Source organism: Daucus carota, chromosome 8 (assembly GCF_001625215.2).
Source record: "Daucus carota subsp. sativus chromosome 8, DH1 v3.0, whole genome shotgun sequence".
In the NCBI taxonomy this organism is placed as follows: domain Eukaryota; kingdom Viridiplantae; phylum Streptophyta; class Magnoliopsida; order Apiales; family Apiaceae; genus Daucus; species Daucus carota.
In genome coordinates this window covers 10,716,057-10,739,575 of record NC_030388.2, presented here as the reverse complement: position 1 = coordinate 10,739,575, position 23,519 = coordinate 10,716,057, and the positions used below count along the sequence as shown (strand labels likewise).

The 23,519-nt window shown below is 40.6% G+C and overlaps 3 protein-coding genes across 3 annotated transcripts; all 3 read left to right on the top strand.

The window, feature by feature from the left end:
* The first annotated feature begins 4,798 nt into the window (after positions 1–4,798).
* Positions 4,799–10,240, top strand: LOC108204050 (uncharacterized). The gene has a single exon (XM_017373328.2). The coding sequence runs from the start codon at positions 4,799–4,801 to the stop codon at positions 10,238–10,240; it is 5,442 nt and encodes a 1,813-aa protein (XP_017228817.2).
* A 5,402-nt stretch (positions 10,241–15,642) lies between these two features.
* On the top strand, positions 15,643–18,738 carry LOC108192283 (cytokinin dehydrogenase 3). The gene is made up of 5 exons (XM_017373334.2): positions 15,643–16,294; positions 17,165–17,292; positions 17,385–17,642; positions 17,715–17,983; positions 18,303–18,738. The coding sequence occupies exons 1-5, from the start codon at positions 15,661–15,663 to the stop codon at positions 18,589–18,591; spliced, it is 1,578 nt and encodes a 525-aa protein (XP_017228823.1). The 5' UTR covers positions 15,643–15,660; the 3' UTR covers positions 18,592–18,738.
* Positions 18,739–20,431: 1,693 nt separating this feature from the next.
* On the top strand, positions 20,432–23,291 carry LOC108204048 (protein FAR1-RELATED SEQUENCE 5-like). The gene is made up of 5 exons (XM_017373325.2): positions 20,432–21,312; positions 21,599–21,875; positions 22,029–22,592; positions 22,696–22,701; positions 22,788–23,291. Exons 1-5 carry the CDS (start codon positions 20,432–20,434, stop codon positions 23,289–23,291), a joined length of 2,232 nt encoding a protein of 743 aa, XP_017228814.2.
* The last annotated feature ends 228 nt before the right edge of the window (positions 23,292–23,519 follow it).

Sequence of the window (23,519 nt, the reverse complement as noted above, 5' to 3'; positions counted from 1 at the left end):
ATTGGATTCTAAGCTAGCAAATCTTTGTTGGACATTGGAAAATTACATTACCTAGTACAATGAGAACACAATATTGTACGGAGATGCATCGTACTGCCACCTTTGTATGAAAAGAAACTTATAATCAAAGAGGACGATGAAGCAGTAGAGAATCGTCGTGTACAATCATGGCAACCATCTTCACTTGTGTCCTTGCCGGGTAAGAAACTCCAATTTTAACTCATACGGAAGATTCAAATTCAAATAAAAATTCGATCCATTTTGAAAAAAACTCGAATTCAAATAACTCAAATCAATTCTGTCAAATTTTATATCATTATTATTTTATATAAAAATTTATATAATAAATTATAATAGTAATATGGATAAACCAAGAGGGCCGTTTAGATGAGTTTAAAATAAATATTTTTTGCTATAAAGAAGTGAAATATAAATTAGAAGCAAGATTAAAGTGTTCAGGAAAAAAGTAGAAATCATGAAACAAATCAGTATTCACAATTTTTTATAAATATTTTCTTTAACTTTTTACACAAACGAGTATCAGAAACCTAGCTTTTAAACCGTCCAAACACCCCCAAGTAACTCGAGCTCAGCTCCGTTCGAAAATTCGATACAATGGTTAAAAGAAGTTTAAGTATTTAAGTATTTGGAGAAGAAGGGCGTGGAGAATATTTGAAGGCTTGTTATCAGAAAGACAAATATAAAGGTGGTGATATGACAGAAGGGCCACCACTTGGAAACGAATCAAAAGAAAATGCAAAGAGAGAACGAATTAAAACAAGTGGAACCGATTCTACATGTTGGAAGAACTGAGAGTACGAGGGCACGTAATGAGATAGAGAGAGATCTATTCATCAAACGAAACATCGGATTTTGGTGGGACCTGCCGGATCTCCACATCTATCATTTGTCTTTGTCATCGTCCCACGTGGAATATCGTACGTAAAAGCTGTGGACGTTTTGTAACATGCAATTGAGCTGCGAAATCAACCATTCAAACATACTCTACGAGACAAGAAGTTCAAAGAATGTTTATTTACGACGGGGTTTCGAGTGAGGAACATGGTTCAATGAGATATATTTAATTAAGATTTACTCCCTCCTATCCAGCTAATAGTATACATGCAAGAAGCGGGAAGGACTTTTGCTTTAATAATACAAACGTCCAGCATTCCCTCGTGCATAGTTCTGCAACTTATTTTAAATTTTTTTTTTGTATATAAATATAATAATTATATTTTTATATAAAAAGTCTTAAAAACATGTTATAGAACTATATTTTATAAGAGTTTTAAAATACGTGTCGAGCAGTGAAAGAAAAACATATACAATTGAATAGGATGAAGTGAGTAAATTAATAATATTATGTATAGATTATGATTGATTTTAATTTTTACAACGGATTCTGGTTGACAGAGGTGATGCAAAGTTAAAGGAAAATTTAAAAATCTCATAATGATAAGATTTAAAAATCACTAAATATATTAATAATTTTATAAAATTCAAAAAATAAATAACACCATCATAGTTTTAATGATTTTCAAATAATCTTAATTGAAAATTATTGAATTTCAAATAATAATTTAAAATGATGATGCAATATAACAAGATTTTTAGAATAATTCAAAATATTGATTGGATATCTCAATATTCTGATATATTTTTAAATTTTGAATTTTATGAAAAAAGAAAAGTCTTTGAAATTCCTGATCGAGTAAGTACGAACAAGAAGATTTTCGCAGCTATAGTGAACAAAAAAATATAGGAGCGTATCCGCAAGCATGAGTCATGCCTGGTTCTTTGTTAAATCCGCAGTGTGCAGCAGGTGCTGCCTGTCTTCATTCCTTTTGGGACAGAATTATAATCGGCTTACTGTCAAATTCTATACATAAATCTTTGTTATACTGACTTGTAATGCTCCTTTCTCAGGGATCTTCTTGCGTATACAAATATCTTAACACACAGAGGGTGTTTGGTTGGGCTTTTAAGTCCAGCTTCTGGATTTATAAATCACAAAGATTTATTTGTACCGTAAAAATCAAGAAGTACTTATAAAAAAATAGGATTAATGCTAACTTTTGTTTCACTGACTTCTACTTATTTTCCAAACACTTTAATCACTTATAAGTCTTAACTTGTTTCTCACTCTACTTCACTTCCTTACCTACTTATTTCCCAAACACTTTAATCACTTATAAGTCTTAACTTGTTTCTCACTCTACTTCACTGCCTTACTTTAAGTAAGAAACACTTATTTTAAGTTCAGCCAATCGGCCCCATAGTGTTAATTTATACTTAAGAATTATCATCCATTGATGGAATCTTAAATTGAAAATATACGAGACATAAATTAATGAAATATTCTTTTTTTTTTTGAAAATAATGATATATTCTTTTTTACTAGTTACTGAACTGATAATTTTGTTAATTTTCAAAATGAAAATATGATGGATATTAATTCTTTTTCTAATTTCTCCGACTCATTTAAGGTTTTAACTATCATTAGCCTCCTTGATTACGCGCGAGACAGATAATAAGAACCAAGAATTTCAGATCACATTTACATCTATGTATATTTTAGAATCATTCTGTTTCTCATTGCTCATGCATCACGCACGTATGGACGTTTTATAAGAGAAACACGGAGACAGATCTTGACTACACGATTCGAGCATAATGTTTCATGACTTTTAATGATTAAATAATAAATATAATAATCCCACGCATGGAATTTTGCTTAAGAAAAGTCTTTTTAACTATAAAATATCTTCTGAGAATCTATTTTGCCGTGATTCTAAATTGTAGACGCATGGTGCATGTGTCTGCATGGCAAACATAAAATATACTACTTCCCCTATCAGATTTTTTACATCTTAGAATTAATTCTCGACACACATTTTAAGACTCTGATAAAGTATACTTACATAATTTATTTTTAAAATATATTTTTTTTTAAATTAAAATTTCAGCAATGGAATTTTATTTAGAAAGAAAAATTTTTAGAAAATAAATATGCAATCATGCTTAACGGAAGCTAAAATGCGTGTTGAGCCTTCCGTCCAGCAACACAAAGAACCACGGAGGGAGTATAGTATAAGACGAAGCTGATTAATCATGATTAACAAATACTCCTGAATATTTTGTCACAAGTGTTGACAGTGTAGTTAACCAAAATTTGACTATGCGAGCCTTTCGGTCTAAATTTAAAATTCTAATTTCACTAGTACAAAAATGATTTTATGGGTTATATTTTCTGCGTTGGTTTTACAAAGAACTGACGCTTTAGACATCTTATATGCGTCGGGTGCAGGTTTAACCGACGCATATTACAATTTTTCCTATATCTTTTGCGTCGGTTTTATCTTTAACCGACGCTTAAAACCATAATATGCGTCGGGCTTCAGAATGCCGACGCCTAAAAGTAGTTAATGTCGCTTCCGAACTAATGCCGACGCTTAAAATTCCGTGTTTGTTGAATGCCAACACCTCAGATTAAGTAAATAAAAACAAATCAAAATTTAATTAAAATATGAAAACATATTTATAATTATATTCAGAAAATAAAATTTTACTTAAACTTTTATTCGGAAAATGAAAAAATTTAAAAATAAATTATAAAACTAGGGTCATGTTCCTCTTAAAATCCTTAGTCTAAAAATCCTTGGAACCTTTAACTTTATTTCTAATATTTATTAGGATTTTGCAACAAAATTGCACATACATGTTAGATTAGATGTTGAAAATCTATTTAAAATTTAAGTTTCTGCAGCACTCTTGCTGTCATTCCAAGTCTTGAGATTTCAACAAATTAATAAAAATTCTTCGAAGGACATACTTTATTACATGACAGTTATTATGAGACTACATAGACATAGAGGCCGTTTGGGTTAGCTTAAAAGAAGTGACTTCTTACTTATAGTAAAGAAGTGGAGTAGAAGTGAGAAGTAAATAAATTAATAAAGTGTTTGGAAAAGAAGCAGAAGCTGTGAAAGAGAAACTAGCATTCTCAGCTTCTTAAAAGTGCTTCTACTTCTTTGCACAAACGGGTCAAGAGAAGCAGAAGGCAGAAGTAGCTTCTGCTTCTCTTGGCCAAACATGCCCATAGTCTGACTATGACATATGCTCTTATTTAAAATAAACTAAGAGCAAGTTCAATAGGTTATCTAAACATGCTCCTAAACTCACCTTTAGGTAATGTATCAAAAAAAATAGCACTACAACACTATGCTAGTGGTTATCTAAATCACTCATTTAGGTAATGCACCAAAAAAATGGCACTACAACACTATGATAGTGGTTACCTAAATCACTAGCACGACCTTAATTTCCCAGCCATTACTTATTTTTAAGATACTCTAGCCATTACTGTTGGGTTATAAGCCTCTCGGCCCAATTCACTACGGCCCCAAAGCAGGTCCAGCCCATCGTTTGAACTCCAGCGTTACTCCTACAACGGTCGAGCGAGAGAATCCCGCCTCCTTTACTCGCCATCACTTCCCTCCCGCATCGGGCGGGGACGTTACATAGCAGGGCTCCTCCTCCTCCTATATAAAGGACTGGTAAAACAAGGGTAAAATATTCTCATTCATACATACACTTTTACATACACGCTTGCAGTTCTCTAAACCCTTTTTGAGCCTCTAACTTATTCTCACGCCGGAGGTGAATCGGGGGGACAATCCCTCGCATTCTTCTCTGTTTCAGGTCATACGCAGGCTTTTGCATCCGGCAGAACTTTGGCTCCAACATTGGCGCCGTCTGTGGGAACTGCAAGTAGAATTCCTTGTAAAACAACACCATGACAAACACAACCGAACAAACCACTGGAAACACCTCCAACCCAAACCCCGGTTTTGACTTTGGCAACAGTCCCGAAGGGCTGTTGCCCACCCCCGAAGAGCAACAGCAGATGCTGTTGAAATGGCGAGAAGAGCAGGCTGCTAAAGCCCAATCTTCCAAGACCAAAGAGCAAGAAGCTGCCCGATTAGCCAAGAAGAGGGAAGCCGATGAACTGCGGTTGAAGGCCCTCCAGCTACAAAGGGAAGAAATTGAGCTCCAGGAGAGAGCCCTCCGAGAGGCCTTGGAGGCCGAAGGAGATCGAGCGCCAGAAGGTGAAGGAAATAAGAAGAGGAATCGGGAAGACCAAGACGGGTCTTCGGACTCCGAGTCACACTCCCGAGGGCCTCGTCACAGGCATGTCACACCTTCGGATTCCGAAGGGGAGGAAGGTCCCCACGTTAGGGACCGACTTCGCCGAATGGAGAAGGCCATGTTTGGGGACAAGACGTTGACCCATGAGCCGGTGATAGTCGAAGAGATCGAGCAATATCGGCCGCCCCCAGGGAGACAGTTCCCGAAAATGAATGAATTTAACGGGAAGGGTGACCCGATCGATCACTGCGACAAGTACGAGTCCCTTATGACCGGGATGGGGCATTGTGACATCATGCTATGCAAGATGTTCAAGACCTACCTGAAGGGATCTGCTACGATGTGGTACCGATCCCTCCGGCCAAGGTCGGTCAGTTCTTATGATCAGTTGAAACGCAAGTTCTTGAGGCACTACTCTCACTTGTGCCGAAGAGAGAAGGATACAGAAGCCCTTATTCATTGCCGACAGAGACCTAATGAGGAGCTGGGCGATTACTTGGCTAGGTTCAAGGAAGAAGCCGGGATGGTCACCAACCTGGATAAGGTAAAGGCTGCAGGATTCCTGACGGCGGGTCTGGACCCGGTGAAGGGTAAGAAGCTCCGGTCATCTTTGTATGATATACCTCCCAAGTCGTTGAACGACATTTACTTGCGGGGGGAGAGCATCAGAAGGAAAATGGAGTCCATTGGGGGACATAAGAATGACCGGAAAGATGATCGATACAGTTCCCGTTCGGACGGCAAAGGAAAAAGAAATGATGGTTACCGAGGAAGAAGAGATGAAAGGGATGAGAAGCCAGACAGAGGGGCCGAACGAAGGAGAGATAGAGACAGCACCGTGTTCACTCCTCTGAATACATCTGTCTCCAAGATTCTGAACGAGATTAAGGGGAAACCAGGATTCGTTCGGCCACCGAAGATGAAGATCCCAGATTACAAGAAAAACTCAGACAAGTATTGCGACTATCATCGGGACAACGGGCATAATACCGATGAATGCTACCATTTGAAGAAGTTAATAGAAAGGATGGTCAAGGCTGGTGATCTGAACCAGTATGTTAAGGATCTGAGGGATCGGTTGGGTCCCAAAGAAGATAAAGGGAAGGCGCCCGAAGAAGGTGAGAGGTACAGAGGTGAGGTCCGAACGATTTTTGGGGGAACAATTCTGGACCGAAGTAGCAAGACAGCCAAGAAGAAGTACGCTCGACAGGTCTACAACCTCTATAGTATCAACTCCACCAAACAGTCGTATCCTATAATGTTCTCACAAGAAGACTATGAGGATGTTATGCTGCCACACGAGGATCCGTTGGTCATTAATCCCGTGATCGGTCAAAATAAGATCTGGAAGGTCCTGGTTGATGGGGGAAGTTCTGTTAACGTCCTCTACTACAACACCTACCAGAAGATGAACCTAGAAGGCAAGCCGATCGATACCTGCTATGAGGCACCTCTCTATGGGTTCGGCAATCAGCCCGTCCCGATCGAAGGTACGATCCACTTGCCCTTGTTGCTCGGTAAATCCCCTTATACTGTGGAAAAACAGGTCAAGTTCTATGTGGTCCGAGTCGAGAGTCCTTTCAATGCCATCTTGGGGAGACCTGTTCTCACAGCTTTCGAAGCCATTGCCTCTATTCCCCACCTCAAGTTGAAGTTCCCGACCGAGAAGGGAGTGGGAGAGATGAGAGGTGATCAGAAGGCTGCTAGGATCATTATGCTGGAAGACTTGGAGAAGGACAAGGATCTAGGCGGCGCCGAAGGAAACAAACGGCGCCGAACCGAAGATGGTCCTGGGGGCAGCGGCCATGCCCTACATATTGAGTTGGAGAAGTTTGGAAATGATCTCTCAAACCCGATAGCCGAACCAGGCACTAAGACCGAAGAGGTGGAATTATATGCAGGGTGCTCTGGAAAAATGGTTCGGATCGGTAAAGATATGGAACCAGGGCTGAAGGAAAAGGTGATTGATGTGGTCCGTCGGTACCATGATGTTTTTGCCTGGGGGCCCGAAGATATGCCGGGGTTGGATGAGTCGATCGCTCGGCACAGGCTAAATGTTCATCCACAGGCTGTGCCCGTTAAGCAGAAAAAGAGGAACTTCGCTGTGGAAAGGCAGAAGGTGATTGAGGCCGAAGTGGAGAAGTTACTGGAGGCCAAGTTTATTGAAGAAATTGAGTATCCCGAGTGGTTGGCAAATGTGGTGGTGGTCAAAAAGTCAAACAACAAATGGAGAATGTGTGTCGATTACACCGACCTCAACAAAAATTGCCCGAAGGATCATTACCCTCTGCCGAACATCGATCAGCTGATAGATGCCACCTCTGGCTATCAAATACTCAGCTTTTTGGACGCGTTTTCAGGCTATCATCAGATCGCCATGGATGCCGAGGATATTCCTAAGACAGCATTCATCACCCCGAAGGGAACCTATGCTTACATCAAGATGCCCTTCGGTCTGAAAAATGCGGGGGCCACTTTTCAAAGGATGGTGAATAAAGTCTTCGCCGATCAGATAGGCCGAAACATGGAATGCTACGTCGATGATATGATAGTAAAGTCCTTGTTTCGAGATCACGCCGATGACCTCAAGGAATGCTTTGAGACCCTAAGACGGAACAACATGAAGATCAACCCCGCCAAGTGCACCTTCGGGGTTTGTAGTGGCAAGTTCCTAGGGTATATGGTCAGTGCAAGAGGGATCGAAGCGAATCCTGAGAAGATAAAGGCAGTATTAGAAATGGAAGCTCCGAAGACCATTCGGGACATTCAGAAGTTAACTGGGCGACTGGCAGCCCTCCGAAGGTTCATCTCTCGGTCGGCGGAAAAGGCGCTCCCTTTCTTTGAAGTTTTGAAGGGAGCCAAGAATTTTGAGTGGGGGCCGAACTGCATAAAGGCCTTCGAAGAAATAAAGGAATATCTGGTTAAAGCCCCTCTATTGCTGAGGCCCGATCCGAAGGAGACCCTCCAGCTGTACTTGGCAGTAAGTGACCGAACCCTTGGTGCGGTCTTAGTGAAGGAGCACGAGAAGAACCAACATCCGGTCTTCTATGTGTCTCATATGCTGAGGGATGCCGAAACCCGATACCCGAATGCAGAGAAGTTCGCATATGGGCTGGTCATGGCCTCCCGAAAATTGCGACACTATTTCCAAGGGCGAACGATACAAGTGGTCACCGACCAACCTTTGAAGAAAATCCTCAGCCGACCGGAGGCTTCGGGCAGAGTCGTCGCCTGGTCTGTAGAATTGGGGGAATACGACTTAGAGTACGTTCCCCGAACAGCCATTAAAGCCCAAGCCTTGGTTGACTTCATGGTGGAGTGCATTTTTTCTGGGCCGAAGGACTTGGAACCGAAGGAACAGCTCATCCGGACTCCAGGAAAGTGGAAGTTGTTTGTAGATGGATCGGTGGCCGGGTCTAAATGTGGGGCTGGATTGATCCTTTCTAGTCCCGATGGATTTGAGATTTGTCAAGCCATCCGATTCACTTTCCCTTTGACCAACAATGAGGCCGAATACGAAGCCCTCCTGGCAGGAATGGGTCTAGCAAAAAATCTGGAAGTACGGCATTTGAGGGCTTTCAGTGACTCCATGCTGGTCGTCAAGCACTTTTCCGGGGAATATGAACAGAAAGAGCCCCGAACGAAGGCTTACGCCGCTAAGGTACGGGAACAAACTCAGTTCTTTGAAACATTCGAATTAAGCGCCATCGGTCGGGAGGACAATGGCCGTGCCGATGCTCTCTCCCGCTTAGCCTCGGCTGAAACACAAAATTTGACGGGGTCCATCTACTTGACGGAGGTGAAAACGCCTTCGGTCGACAAGAAAGCTTGCCTGGAGATTCATCAAGGCATAAATTGGATGACCCCCATCAGAACCTACCTAGAGAAGGGGTTCTTGCCCTTAGAGAAGAAGGAAGCCCAAAAGATAAAGTACCGAGCAGCTAGCTACACACTGATCGGGGGCCGACTCTTTAGGCGATCAGTCTCTCAGCCCCTGCTCCGATGCTTGGATCCAGAGGAACAGCTTCTAGCCCTGGAGACAGTTCACGAAGGAATATGTGGCGAACACCTGGCCGGCCGATCCCTGGCCCTAAAAATACTCCGACAAGGATTCTTCTGGCCGACTCTTAGAGAAGATGCAGCCAACTATTCAAAGAAATGCCACCAATGTCAAGTTCACAGCAATGTTCCGAGACAACCCCCAGAAGAAATGACTTCGGTCCTCAGCCCAATACCATTCTCCATGTGGGCAATCGACATAGTAGGGATTCTGCCGACCAGCACTCGGCAAGCCAAATACTGCATAGTAGCCATCGACTACATGACAAAGTGGGTCGAAGCCCGGCCACTTTCAGCTATCACCGAACAGGCTGCCAAGAAATTCTTCCTGGAGCAGATAATTGTGAGGTTCGGAATACCGATGGTGTGTGTGTCCGATAACGGCACCCAGTTTGTTGGGAAGAAGTTCAAGGAATTCTTGGCCAGCTTCGGCATTCAACAGAGGTTCAGCTCGGTCGGTCATCCCCAAGGAAACGGGGCGATCGAGGCAGCTAACAAGATCATCCTTCACGGAATCAAGAAGCGCCTTGGGGAAGCTAAGGGACTATGGGCCGAAGAGCTCCCTTGGGTCCTGTGGGCATACCGAACCACTCCTCGCTCTTCGACAGGAGAAACTCCGTTTCGCCTAGCCTATGGAACCGATTCGCTTGTTCCCGTCGAGGTTGGCCTCGAGTCTTACCGAATCCAGGTCTTCAACCCCGACACCAATGACTTTGGCCTCCGGGGCAACTTGGATCTCCTTGAAGAAGAAAGAGAGGTTGCCCATCAGAGGAATGCTCGATACCTACAGCAAGCATCTCAATACTATGATTCGGGTATCCGAAAGCGTTCTTTCAGAGTTGGGGACATGGTCCTCCGAGACTTGGCTACTTCCATGCCGACGAAGCAAGGAAAACTTATGCCCAACTGGGAAGGCCCATACACTGTTGTTGAGATAGTTCGGCCGGGAACGTACAAACTTGCCACTCCGGATGGAAGCCCCATTAAGAACACTTGGCATGCTTCCCAGCTCCGGAAATATTATCAGTAAGGCTTCCCGCCCGAACATTTTACTTTCAGTACTTCCTTACAATTATGTAATTGTTTCCCTTACAATGAATAAAAGCTCCTACTTCAAATTTTTTGAGTAATTTCAACTTGTTTAACACTCCGACCGATCCCGTAACTCGGGGCAACCTGATCAAAATTACGGGACCGAAGGAGTTGGCCTTGATTTAACTTAATATTTGCACGATTGTTTTTATCTACAATGGGGCCGATCGAATACATAACTTCAAGATAATAACAATCTCCAAATATTGGGGGATCGAGGCATTATGCTGAAGCCAATTTTTAAGGCTAAAGACGTACATTTCCGAATTCAATTAGCGTGTATCGAGATTTATCGGTCAGACGTAAAATTGCTAGAATTGTATTGAGACCGAACGGTCAAAGACATACAGTCGCATAAAAGCTGATTGGTCGGCCTAAAGGTTACGACAACAAAACATGTATGGAGATAAGACCGATCGGTCGAAGACATACATTATCTAAGACATACATCAGAAACAAAAACATGTATGGAGATAAGACCAAGTACGAAAAGCAACGACTTGAATAAAAGCCCGAAGGCAAATTGTTTTTACAAAAGCCCGAAGGCCCCGTGCTTACAAATAAAAAGAACCTACAAGAAACTACTCCGAGTAATCAGTCTCGGGATCGGAAGAAACGACCAGAGGCTCGTCCGGATCATCACGGCCGACCGGATCCGAAGCACCTTCATCCAGAAGAAGCTTATGATCTAGGCCTTCCTTATGAGCCCGACGAACCGCCTCGTCGTACCCGATATCGAGGAACCGATCCTCTGTCTTCTCCAGGAGCTTCTTGGCTTTCTTCTCCTTCTTGCGGGCAGCTTTCAACGCCAAGTTGCGGCGCTGAACCCTCCTGGTCAGGGTGTCGACCTGACCCTTCAGACGGCCTTCGGACTCCCGAAGGTCCTTCAGGTCCTGGTGAGCGGCGTTCAGCTCCGTCTTCAGGGCCGCCAGGGTATCTTCAGCTAGATTGGCCCGAATGGTAAGGGCGTTGACCCCAGCCATCTGCTTCTGCATGTCCTGGACCTTATCGGTCACTGCCGCTGCCCAAGGAGAAGCCTGCACACAAAGACAAGTTAAAAAGGATATACTGGGTCCATAAAACGAAAGGGACTGAGGGATGAGAACACTTACCAGAGATAAAAAACACATCAGCTGCTCGCACGCTTGCAGAGCCGTCGCCGACTCATAGGTCCCCCGGTAGGCCGGCAAGATTTGCGACCGGCAGAGATCGCCTGCGACTTCCTTGATCCGCTCAGGAGCTTGGATCGCAATCGAATCGGTCGCCAAAACCGACCACTCCGGAATGTAAGGCCGGACCTCCGACGAGCCGTCCGACCTGTTCCTCTTCCTGGAGGCTTCGGCGGCCGGAATCTCCACCACCTCGGAGGCTTTCTCAACCGTCCCCTCCGCACGACCAACCTCCGGAGTCTTCTCCCGAGCCACATCCGCCTGGACTATGGCACCAACATTTGTCTCACCTCGTGCTTTTGCTTCGGCCTCCTTCCTGGCCGCCAACGCCTTCGCTGTCTTCCTCTTCAGAGCTTCGGTTCGGGAAGACACTGCACAAAAAAGACAAGTGTTAAAACAATGAAGCAAATATACACCGAGCAATTGACTATCAAAAGGAAAAGCATAGAAGAAATAAGAAAGACTACCGTCACTACCCCAAAGCGTGAAGAGCCACTCCTTTTCCCGACTCGTCGACAACAGGATTCGGTTCGGTTCCTGGACTTTGTTTAATTTCTCAAAGTCCTCCAAATCCCTGCCGACCAGATGGGGGGTGGTAATAACCGAAGGGTCGACTTCTCTCCACGTCGAGAACTTGTGGATCGAGTGACCCCCCAAGAAGAACCACCGTTCGTGCGTCCCCTTGTTACTCGAGTTAGTCTCGCACCAATTCGGCCGGCCGGTCTTGCGACCGATGGTGTAGAAACCATTGCTCTTGGCGTTCTTCTTAAAATCATGATGATTCCAGAAGAGAGCCGGCCGAGGAGAAACGCCAGCCATCAAACATCTATGCTGAAAGACGTTGATGTAGGTGAACCCGTTCGGATCCAGTTGACCCAGGGCGATCCCCATTTGTTTCAGCAATTTCTTCAGAAGGGGCAGCATCGGCAACCGAAAACCACACTTAAAAGCGTTTTCGGAAATACCAACGCACCGATGCCCGTCCTCCGACTCAGGGGTCTGATAGATACAGTCGGCCGGGACGGCCGCATAGATATCCCAGGACCGATGGATCTGGTACTTTATCCGAAACGTCTTCAGATCCGCTTCGGTCAGCAGGGAGGGAAAGTTGGCCATGGGGAACTTCAGCGCATCGCTAAAGTGATCTGCAGCGGAATAAGATGTCCCCACTACGTCTCCCGACCGATCCATTTGCCTGCAAACGAGAGAAGGCAAACATAAGCCTTGTACTCGGAAAGAAAGAAAAAGAAGAAAAAGAAGTAAGCCCGAGTACAGAGGGCCGAATCGGGTCGGGCCAACGTGACTCAACTAAACCTAAACCTAGAGAGCCAACCACAATTCTAATCTACGACAACTCAACAATATGGCATTGACGTTACAATGTAGACAAACAGCAAAAATCAACACGCCGGCGAGATACCCCCACCGGAATCTACCATACAAACTGGTTCCTAGAATCTAAAGCATGCCATGGAAACGAAGTAAAATCTAAAAAGTTTACAAGGAAGAAAGAAGGGCTTACTTGTTAGAAGAAAAACGGAAGTAGTAGAGAAAAGCCGGAAATAAGATTGCCGCCGGTCACCAACTGGAATTGGGAGAGAAAGAACTCGAGAGAGCGCGGACTCGCAAAGAAAGTGAAGAGTGTTTGGAAATATGAGAAAAACCGAGTAATGATTTGTATTTATAAACAAAATTATGAAAAGGCGCGCCTCATTTATGGCACCCTTTGGAATGCACGGCCCAGATTCAACGCACATCTCGAGGTAACGCCATCCAGCCAAAAGACACTCAAGCGGCACCACGCGTTGGCAGGATCAGACGTTTGAAATCATACCGAAGCGTCTGTCGATCTCCCAGCCTAACACCTCGTCCGATCGGTCGGGCGGAACAAACTTAGACTTCGGCCGCTTTTGCAATCCGACCGAAGCCTGGGGACATGTTGGGTTATAAGCCTCTCGGCCCAATTCACTACGGCCCCAAAGCAGGTCCAGCCCATCGTTTGAACTCCAGCGTTACTCCTACAACGGTCGAGCGAGAGAATCCCGCCTCCTTTACTCGCCATCACTTCCCTCCCGCATCGGGCGGGGACGTTACATAGCAGGGCTCCTCCTCCTCCTATATAAAGGACTGGTAAAACAAGGGTAAAATATTCTCATTCATACATACACTTTTACATACACGCTTGCAGTTCTCTAAACCCTTTTTGAGCCTCTAACTTATTCTCACGCCGGAGGTGAATCGGGGGGACAATCCCTCGCATTCTTCTCTGTTTCAGGTCATACGCAGGCTTTTGCATCCGGCAGAACTTTGGCTCCAACAATTACCTATTTATTATTTATGAATAAAAAATTCATCTATCTCCTTCTTTCTTTGTCTTTTCCTTCTTTTCCCTCCTTCTTTCTCCCAAGTCTATTGTTAAAATGATACTAGGAGAACAAAATATAGGGACGGATTGCTATTGGAGTTGACACAAAAAATAAATTACTTAAATCACTAAGACCACTAGGATTTATTATTTTATGTTATTAATAAGTAATGAGATAAATAAACTATTGGACTTGCTCTAAGCAAATAGAATGTTAAGTTGACTGCTATTTATCACCCATCAATCCTACCATCAGTCTCAAAATTATTATTTATTTTTATTAATATGCTAAATTACAATGCATTATAGTTTGGACTTCTGATCCCGGTTGAGAAAAGTAACAAAATTTAGTTCAAAGTCCAAGTTTATGATTTACTTAACCCCTGCTCCTGCCTGTACCTATTGATAACTTGTTGATTCTCCTCTGTGCACACTAGATACGTTGAATGGTGTCTCTTCCGATCCGTTTTGAATCTCCATCAGTAACAACGTACGAACAACAAAATATTACGGTAACTGACGATGCTTTGATTCTTGTGATTTTAACAAAATCCAAATGACAGACATCAGCAGTGTTATTTGTAAAACAAAGAAGATTGCAGAGATCAAAATATGTACGTGTTTGTACCTTTTCTTTCTCAGACTTATCGTTTTACGCACGTATGCAAAAACCCACCCCCGACCTATATGCATAGGGAGGGAGTATATATTCAAATTGAAATTTCGAAAACAAATATATTATAATTTGGACTAATTATTTCCACAATTAATGATACTTTTTTTAAGTGCTCTACAAAATTTAATACCATCCTCCGGTTAGGTTCGAATGTGAATAAATATGAGTTTGAATACAGTCTCTTGCTTTAACTACATAAATAGACTCGAATTTATAGTGAGTTTGAGTTTGAATACAATCTCGTACTCATTTAATTATACAATTAAACAAGCATACTCGACTTAAATGGGTATCATTTACTAGTCAAGTGCAGTTATAAAGTTATATATATACTCTTTTAATTTTAAAATAATTGTCGTTTTGATTTTTTACCCGACGTAATTTGATATATATTGAAAACATAATTTTACACAAAAATATCAATATTTTTTCTGATTAAAAATTTAACCTCAATACTTTCATTCGGAAGAAGAAAATTTAAAACATAATATACAAAAATATGTTTTTTTATCATAAAATAAATGAAAAAAATCAAAACTGTTATTATTTTGAAATAGATGAAATATTTTTCCAAATATAATGAAATCAAATCATTAATTATTCAAATATATTAATCGACCACAACCACAAAATAATATTTAATGTTTAATAAATTGCTCAATTAACATGTTTAAAAAGATTCATTCTGCTAAAAAATGTTGCGCTCGTAAATTAAACAAGTCGAGTTGAATATGTTCTTTTATCTTTTAAGGAGCGTTTGACCTGTAAAAGACAAATCGAGCTCGAACTCAATTATCTCAAAAACTTGTCCTGAATGACAGCCCTACAACTTACAAGTGACGTCCACGAGAATCTTTGAGCTCTAAACTCACTGGCATGCATGTCTTTGAAAGTCATGACGTTGGAAACAAAAGGCAAAATAATCATACTCCCTCCAAATCTTGGAACCTTATTCACTTCTTTGACGCCACCAAGATTTCTTTTTCTGCCACCCAAGATCTCATGCAACTTCTTTAATGTATTCTATGCATACACACACGTAATCACACCAAAATCCAAACATTCATACGTGTCTATATAAACCACTATTCAGTGTTCCTCTGCCTTGCATTATACACAACCATCTTCCTCTTCTTCCATTAATTCTCATGGCTAAGTCTTATCTTAAACATGCTTATTTTATTCTATTGTTCATTGTAACCCGTACCATTTGGATCATGGACAAGGTTAAGCCATGGAGGACTAATCACTCTACTTCACTTCCATATGAGTTATTTACACTAGATATCTCTACGAGGCTTCGGTCCGATCCGAATTCGATAAAATTGTCGTCCTCCGACTTTGGCAATATGGTGAAAAATATTCCATGTGCAGTTCTTTTCCCTACCCATGTTACGGATATAATTGATCTTGTGAAATTCTCGTACAATTCTTCGAGGCCTTTTACGATAGCGGCGAGAGGGAATGGTCATTCGGTAAGAGGACAAGCGATGGCGGATGAGGGGGTGGTGGTGGATATGAGATCATTGGAGAGGTTTGGAGGTGGAAATGGGATTAGGGTTTCGTGGGATTCGGGGTTAGGGTTTTATGCGGATGTTGGAGGTGAGGAGCTTTGGATCGATGTTTTGAAGGCGACGGTTGAGCATGGTCTTGCTCCGGTTTCGTGGACGGATTATTTGTACTTGAGTGTGGGTGGTACGCTGTCGAATGGTGGAGTTAGCGGGCAGACGTTTCTTCATGGGCCTCAGATTAGCAATGTCCATGAGTTGGATGTTGTTACAGGTATATATATAAACTGAAATTTGTTTAGTTGAATTAGAAAAGAGATACTTTTATGCATAGAGAGAAAGAATTATGCATGGTCACTTTTAACAACTTTTGTTGGAAGAATCTTTTTGAGTCCCTGCTATACGAAAATTTGACAAAATGCAACTCAACTATTGAGTGGTTTTTTTTGAGAGAGGGAGGGAGAGAGGGAGAGGGAAATGGAGAGAAGGGGAGGGAGAGAGAGAGAGGAAGAGGGGGTGGGGCAGAGAGAGAGGGAGGAAGAGGGGAAGGGGGAGAGAGAAGGGGAGGGAGAGAGAGAGGAAGAGGGAGAGGGAGGGAGAGAGAGGGAAGGGGAGGGGGAGAGAGAGAGAAGGGGAGGGAGAGAGAGAGGAAGAGGGGGAGGAAAGGAGGGAGAGAGAGGGGGAGGGGGACAGAGAAGGGGAGGGAGGGAGAGAGAGGGAAGGGGAGGGGGAGAGAGAGAGAGGAAGAGGGGGAGGAAAGGAGGGAGAGAGAGGGGGAGGGGGACAGAGAAGGGGAGGGAGGGAGAGAGAGAGTGTGTGAGAGGGGGAGAGAGAGTTGAATTGTCAAAGGAATATAGAATAATTGAAAACAGTTATACCATGTGAAAGGCAGCTAGGCTAGCTAGGTACACACATTTCCAATCGATAGTGTAGAGCGATTGACGTGAAGTGTGATATAATTTAGCTTTAGTCCCTCACAACGTACTTGGTATCACAAAAATGCAAAACCATACTCCTCTATCCCCACAATTACAATGTAACTCCATGCACAATTGCTAGTTTCATATACTCCCAAATAGATGCTCATATTATCATTGAGTTTTAACTGCTTTTATGTATAAATAGCTTTCTGTTTTGAAACCAGGAAAAGGAGAATTCTTGACATGCTCCAGACACTTGAATCCCGAACTATTTTATGCAGTTCTAGGAGGCCTTGGACAGTTCGGGATCATAACTCGTGCAAGAATTGTACTAGATAAAGCACCAAAGAGAGTAAGACCTCATTTGTTTCGACATAATCTAATGTGCAACTACAAGTTCCACAAATTTCATAGTAATTTAGGTTATTTATTAACATATTGTAGGTGAAATGGATTCGGATGCTTTACCAGGATTTCTCTTCCTTTACAAGAGATCAAGAACACTTAATCTCGAATAATGTGCTTGATTATGTCGAAGGCTCCCTTATTATGCACCAAAGTTCTTCAAACAACTGGAGATCTTCCTTTTTCTCAAACACTGATCAGTCCGAAATAGCCTCTCTGCTCTCTAAACATGGAATTCTCTACTGCTTAGAAGTCGTTAAATATTACGACGACGCAAACATCAACACCGTCGAGCAGGTCCGCATGCAAATTTTAATAAATAATTTTATTATTATATGATATGCTAATAATTTTAATGCTAATATGCAGGAACTGCAACTATTGCTCAAACATCTGAAATTCAATCCTGGTTTTGTGTTCAAGAAAGATGCCTCATTCATCGATTTTCTTAATCGAGTTCGGGCTGGAGAGCTGAAGCTTCAGTCTCTTGGACAATGGGATGTTCCTCATCCATGGCTAAATCTCTTCATCCCGAAGTCGCGAATCATGGACTTTCATGCAGGCGTCTTCATCAATATTATTCAAGCACAAAACAAATCCACAGGACCTATTCTCGTGTACCCTACAAGCAGGAAAAAGTAATACTCAACAGCTTGTTTTCTAGCAATTGGATGAATATCCAGCGGCTAAATTATAACCTACGTCTAGAAAAAGCGCTGGACGAGGCCTGTCCAGCACTTTTAAACAGCCCCGTCTAGCGGTTAAAAAACATTATACATGTTAAACTTTTGTTATAATCCCGGCCGCTGGATATTCATCGAACGGTCAAAGCTGTGTGTTGGCTAATGCCAGGGACCACGGCCCTCAAATTAATCATCCAACAACATTAGTATAATTGTTTGTGTAGTACAAATTAATTGACCTCGAATTCGAAAAATTAACTCAAATTTTGTGCAGGTGGGATGACAGGATGTCTGCAGTTACACCAGAAGAAGACACATTTTATTGTGTGGGATTGCTACATTCTGGGGGAGTTGATGATTGGGAGGCCTTGGATGCACAAAATAAAGAAATATTAGAGTTCTGCGAGAAATCTGAGATTGTGCTCAAGCAATATCTTCCACATTACAACACTAGAAAAGAGTGGATGAACCATTTTGGAGAAAAGTGGAGCAGTTTTCAGGATCACAAGTATAAGTATGATCCAAAGATGATTTTGGCTCCTGGGCAGAGGATTTTTCATTAGTTCTGTTGTTGGCAAACAAGAATTGCATTTTTTTGATTATTGAGTTAATCTAGCTAGCTAGAGGGATTAAATAGAATTAATTTGTTTAATTAAGAGCAGTAGCTGTCTGGGATGGTAGTATACTATTCTTAGTGATAAGAGTTAAGAGACGGCCAAATATTTTTTACTTTTCGCCCCGTGAAGCAAAGACTTACGGAATTAGCAACCATATATTTTTAATATTTCTATCGGGCTAAATTATTTATAATTCTTTTAAAAGTTTTTAAGTGTTATAAACATATTTAACATTTCTAATAAAAGTATTTACTTAACATATCTAATTAAATATGTTTATTCAAATAAATTTATTAATTGTGCAAGGAAAAATAAATATAATTATAAGCAACTCGTGTACCTTGTATGGCACAAGGTATAAACTAGTAATATAAAAGAAGAGTAGTGCTACATGTACACCTGGCAAATCGTTCGTGTCGTGTATAAACGTGTCGTGTACTTTCGTGTTTCGTGTATCTGGTGGGTATACACGAACACGACACGAATTCAATTCGTGTACACGATTGTAAACATGAACACGACACGATTTAGAAACAGGTAAAAACGACACGAACTGTAGTACACGAATTTTTTCATGTACACGAAAACGACATGATACGAAATTGTACATGAAAACACGAAAACACGAAATATACACGAAAAAAAATACACGAAACTGGTAACGAATTAGTACACGAAATATTAATATTTTACAAATATTGTCCAAATTCAGGCTTAAACATAAGCAAAGTTACATAAAATAAAGGATAATTGGGAAACTTTGAATTTGTCCGCGACCAACTCTTAATCTGAAGGGTAAATATATAAATATATATATATATATATATATATATATATATATATATATATAGGTGTTTGTTCAAATACAAACCTTTTTTTTTGTAAAAACTACAAACTAATATCCACCTTTGATTATTATTTACCAACTTTTAATCTGGGCCACTCATTTACTTGATATAAGAAAAGGAAAAAGACAAAGATTTTTTTGTTGACCCGGTCATTATTTCATATACTTTCTCTCTCTAATAACAACTTCCCTCTCTAGAAACTGTTTCTCTGTAATCTCTCTCGTCTCTCTCAAGCTCGGTAATCTCTCTCGTCTCTGTCGTTGCTCTTTCTCGTCTCTCTCGGTGCTCTATCTCGTCTCTCTCGGTGCTCTATCTCGGTGCTCTCTCGGTGCTCTCTCTCGTTTCTCTCTCGGTGCTCTCTCTCGGTGCTCTATCTGTGCTCTTTTTTGTGTTTACATCTTCATCATCTGTTGCAATCCGAATCAATATCAGTTTTGGAGCTGCTGAGTTTATAAATTGTGTACGATGATTACAAAAGACCTCATCAAAATCAGTGATAATCAAGGTGCTTACTTTTCTTTTATTTGTTCGATTAACTATGTAGATATGTAGATGATGATGTACTAGGTGTTTTTGTTTGAAAGTTGTAGTTTTGGAGCTGCTGAGTTTATAAATTAGCATACGTATGAATGACTAATGTTCTTTTAGTGATATATGATGTTAACTAGTAAATCAGATGAGTTTAAGTAGTAAATTAGGTATTCGGTGATAATTTTTGTTTACTGAGGTTAAGTATGTTTTTGGTGAGGTCAGTTTTTTCATGTAATGGTTTTGAGATTTGATACTAGTGTATATGTTATTTAGTGATTGTTGTGTCTTTTTCTGTTGACAAATGATGCTGATTGTAGTTTTATGTGTTTATGTTGACCGCATAATACATTATAAAGTTGCGTTATAATCAAGTATAGTGTAAGTTGATGATATGATTAAATGTTTAAATGTTCAATATCACAGGTTCTATATGTGGTGATTCGTCTCGTATCAGTAGTTCGAGTGCTAGCTGTGATCCCGCTTATAGTGATTATGATGATTCAATATCAAGCTACGTATTGTCTCCTGGTGGAAGGAGATATTATTCACCGTCTGTTGGTGAAAAACAGTATATACCATTCCTCAATCAAGTTCATGACAGCTTGGATAAAGCCTTCTTATTTTACAAGAATTATGGTCGTTTAGGAGGGTTTGATGTTCGGAAGGGAACTGAAAAGAGAGCTGATGATGGTACGATAACACTCAAGCATTTTGTTTGCAGTTGTGAAGGTTTTGTTGAGCCAAATATTGGTAGAACGAATGGCATTGAGTGTAGAGAAAGGCGTACTGTGTCGAAGAGGTGTGGTTGTAAGGCAAGATTGGTTATGAAATACATGTTTCCAAACAAGTATTTTGTAATGTCTTTAATTGATGTGCATAACCATCCTCTAGCTAGTGAAACAGGACGGCAATTTTTGAGAGCTAGTAGGGAAATGACAGTGGGGTTAAGGAATGTTGTCTATGATGCTGCGAAAGCTAACATAGGTTGTAGCAAAACGTATACTCTTGTAAAGGAAATAGTAGGTGGATATTCCAATGTTGGCGCGACATTGTGTGATTTTCGAAATTTTAATCGGGATTTGAAGAGCTATGTTGGTGACAAAGATGGGCAGATGATTATTGACAAGTTCAAGGTCATTTCAGAGACTTCAGAAGGTTTTTACTATGCATACGAAGTTGATTCAGCTGGACACCTTATCAAACTGTTTTGGGCGGACGCAATTGGTAGGAGGAATTTTGAACTATATGGTGATGCTATGTCGTTTGATGCAACTTTTGACACAAACAAGTAAGTTTGCACTTTATCTTTCTACATATATGCACGTTATCTTTTTAGTTTTCTTATATATGTGAAATATTTTTTTGAATATAGTGATGATTCAACATGTATTCCTTCTGTTCTAATTTAGATATTATATGTAATGCAAACAAAATATTAGTATAAATATATGATTTTTAGTGATTTCTCTGTGATTTTTTAGTTGTTAATGTGGTGTGTTTTTGTGATTGAAATATTCTAATTTAGTGATTTTGGTACAAACTGCTGTGTTATTTATGTGTTTTGTTTGGTGTAGGTATAATATGATATTTGCACGTTTCACCAGTGTGGATAAACATGACAAATGTGTGACGTTTGCATGTTGTCTTTTATCTCAAGAGAATGTTGCGCACTATACTTGGGCATTTGATCATCTTGTAAAGGCTATGGGAAGGAATCCGGTGGTTGTGATTACTGATCAATGTCCAGCTATGAAAATAGCTGTCCCTGCATCATTTTCTTCGGCCAATGGACTGATTGCTTCTAAACATCGTTTGTGTATGTGGCATATTATGGAAAAATTCCCGGTCAAGGTATGTTTTAGTTTTCTTGCTTGCTGTTAAGGGTTACCTGCTGTTTTAATTTTGTTTAGTAGGGTTAGCTGCTGTATAATTATTAAGGTAGTATTATTTAGTAGAGGTATGAATTTGATTTTTGTTTAATAGTTTGGTGAATATTTATTTCAGCTTGGTAACCGTTTGGTCAAAGAGACAGATTTTATGGAGAAGATGAAGAAATATATATGGTCATCAAATATAGAAATAGAAGAATTTGAGAGAGGATGGGAAGCTGTTATTAAGGAGTTTAAGTTGGAGGATAACAAGTGGTTAAAAGATATGTATGATATAAGGGCTTCGTGGATTCCCGCTTTCTTTAGAGACGAGCCTATGTTTGGGTTGTTGAGGACTACATCAAGATCAGAGAGTGAAAATTCTTTTTTTGGGCAATTCCATAAACAAGGAGACTCTTTATGTGAATTTTGGTTACGGTATCAAAGTGCTATGGATCGGCAGAGGAATGAAACGAATCGGTTGAATCATGAGTCCAATTCTAGTCTCCCTTCTGCAGTGTCTAGATGGTTCATAGAAAATGATGCAGCAGACCTGTTTATACTTGCTATCTTTTATAAAGTCCAAGAAGAAATTATTGCCTCCTGTTTGGACATGCAAATCAAAAGAATGAGTGAGGAAAGAGATGGTGTTACTTACATGGAAATCAGAGATGTCAAGGTGCCGGATAAAATCTTTAAGGTAACGTATGTCTTATAGATTAGCAGAATAAGAAATTGTAGTTTCATATGAATTATGCTTGGAATGAAGATAATGATATTTGTTTAATTTTATAATTTTGCAGGTTTCTGTTAGTTTAAATCATGCTGTTTGTTCGTGCAAGAATCTGTTATGTGTGGGATAGTTTGCAGACATTCATTTTGTGGTTTGAAACAGATTGGAGTGACTAAGTTCCCACAGACACTTGTTTTAAATCGGTGGACGAAACTTGCGGACAGCGGGACCTCATCAATGTCACTAGCAGTTTCAAACAGTTTTTCTAAGATGGAAGAAGTATCATTGAAATTGACAAATATATGGTTTGACTTTCGGCAGGCAGTTAATAAGGCTGGAATGGAGTTGGACAAGCTTGATCAGGTTCATAGTACTGTAATGCAGCTCAGTTCTGAGCTTGATAAAAATTGTAGTAATTTGACGAAGAAGGATCACATGGCAGCAATGATTGGTGAGCAGCCTTCAGGAGATATTACAATTCTTGCACCAAATATTTGCAAGAACAAAGGTAATTACTTTAAGAGGTTGATAAGTGAAAGGGAGAAGGCAGTGACTAAAGCGAAGAAAAGAGTTCGAAAATGCAAAGAATGTGGTGCAACAACTCATGATTCAAGAACTTGTGATAAGAAGAAGAAGAAAACACGGATTGAAGAGAGTGGTGCATAATTTTCATTTTTTGTATTAATTTTGTTTTTTGGTGCACAATACTTAAGAGATTGAACACGGTACTTGTTGATATCTTTAGATTGGTTTTAATTGATAAGATTTGTCATACTTTGTTATGCTTTTTAAATATATATAATGTGGAGGTATTATTTTAGTTTATTGGTATGTTTTTAATTTGTGTTTGGGATTGATTTCAATATTAGAAATGGTAATGGTTTATAGTAAAAA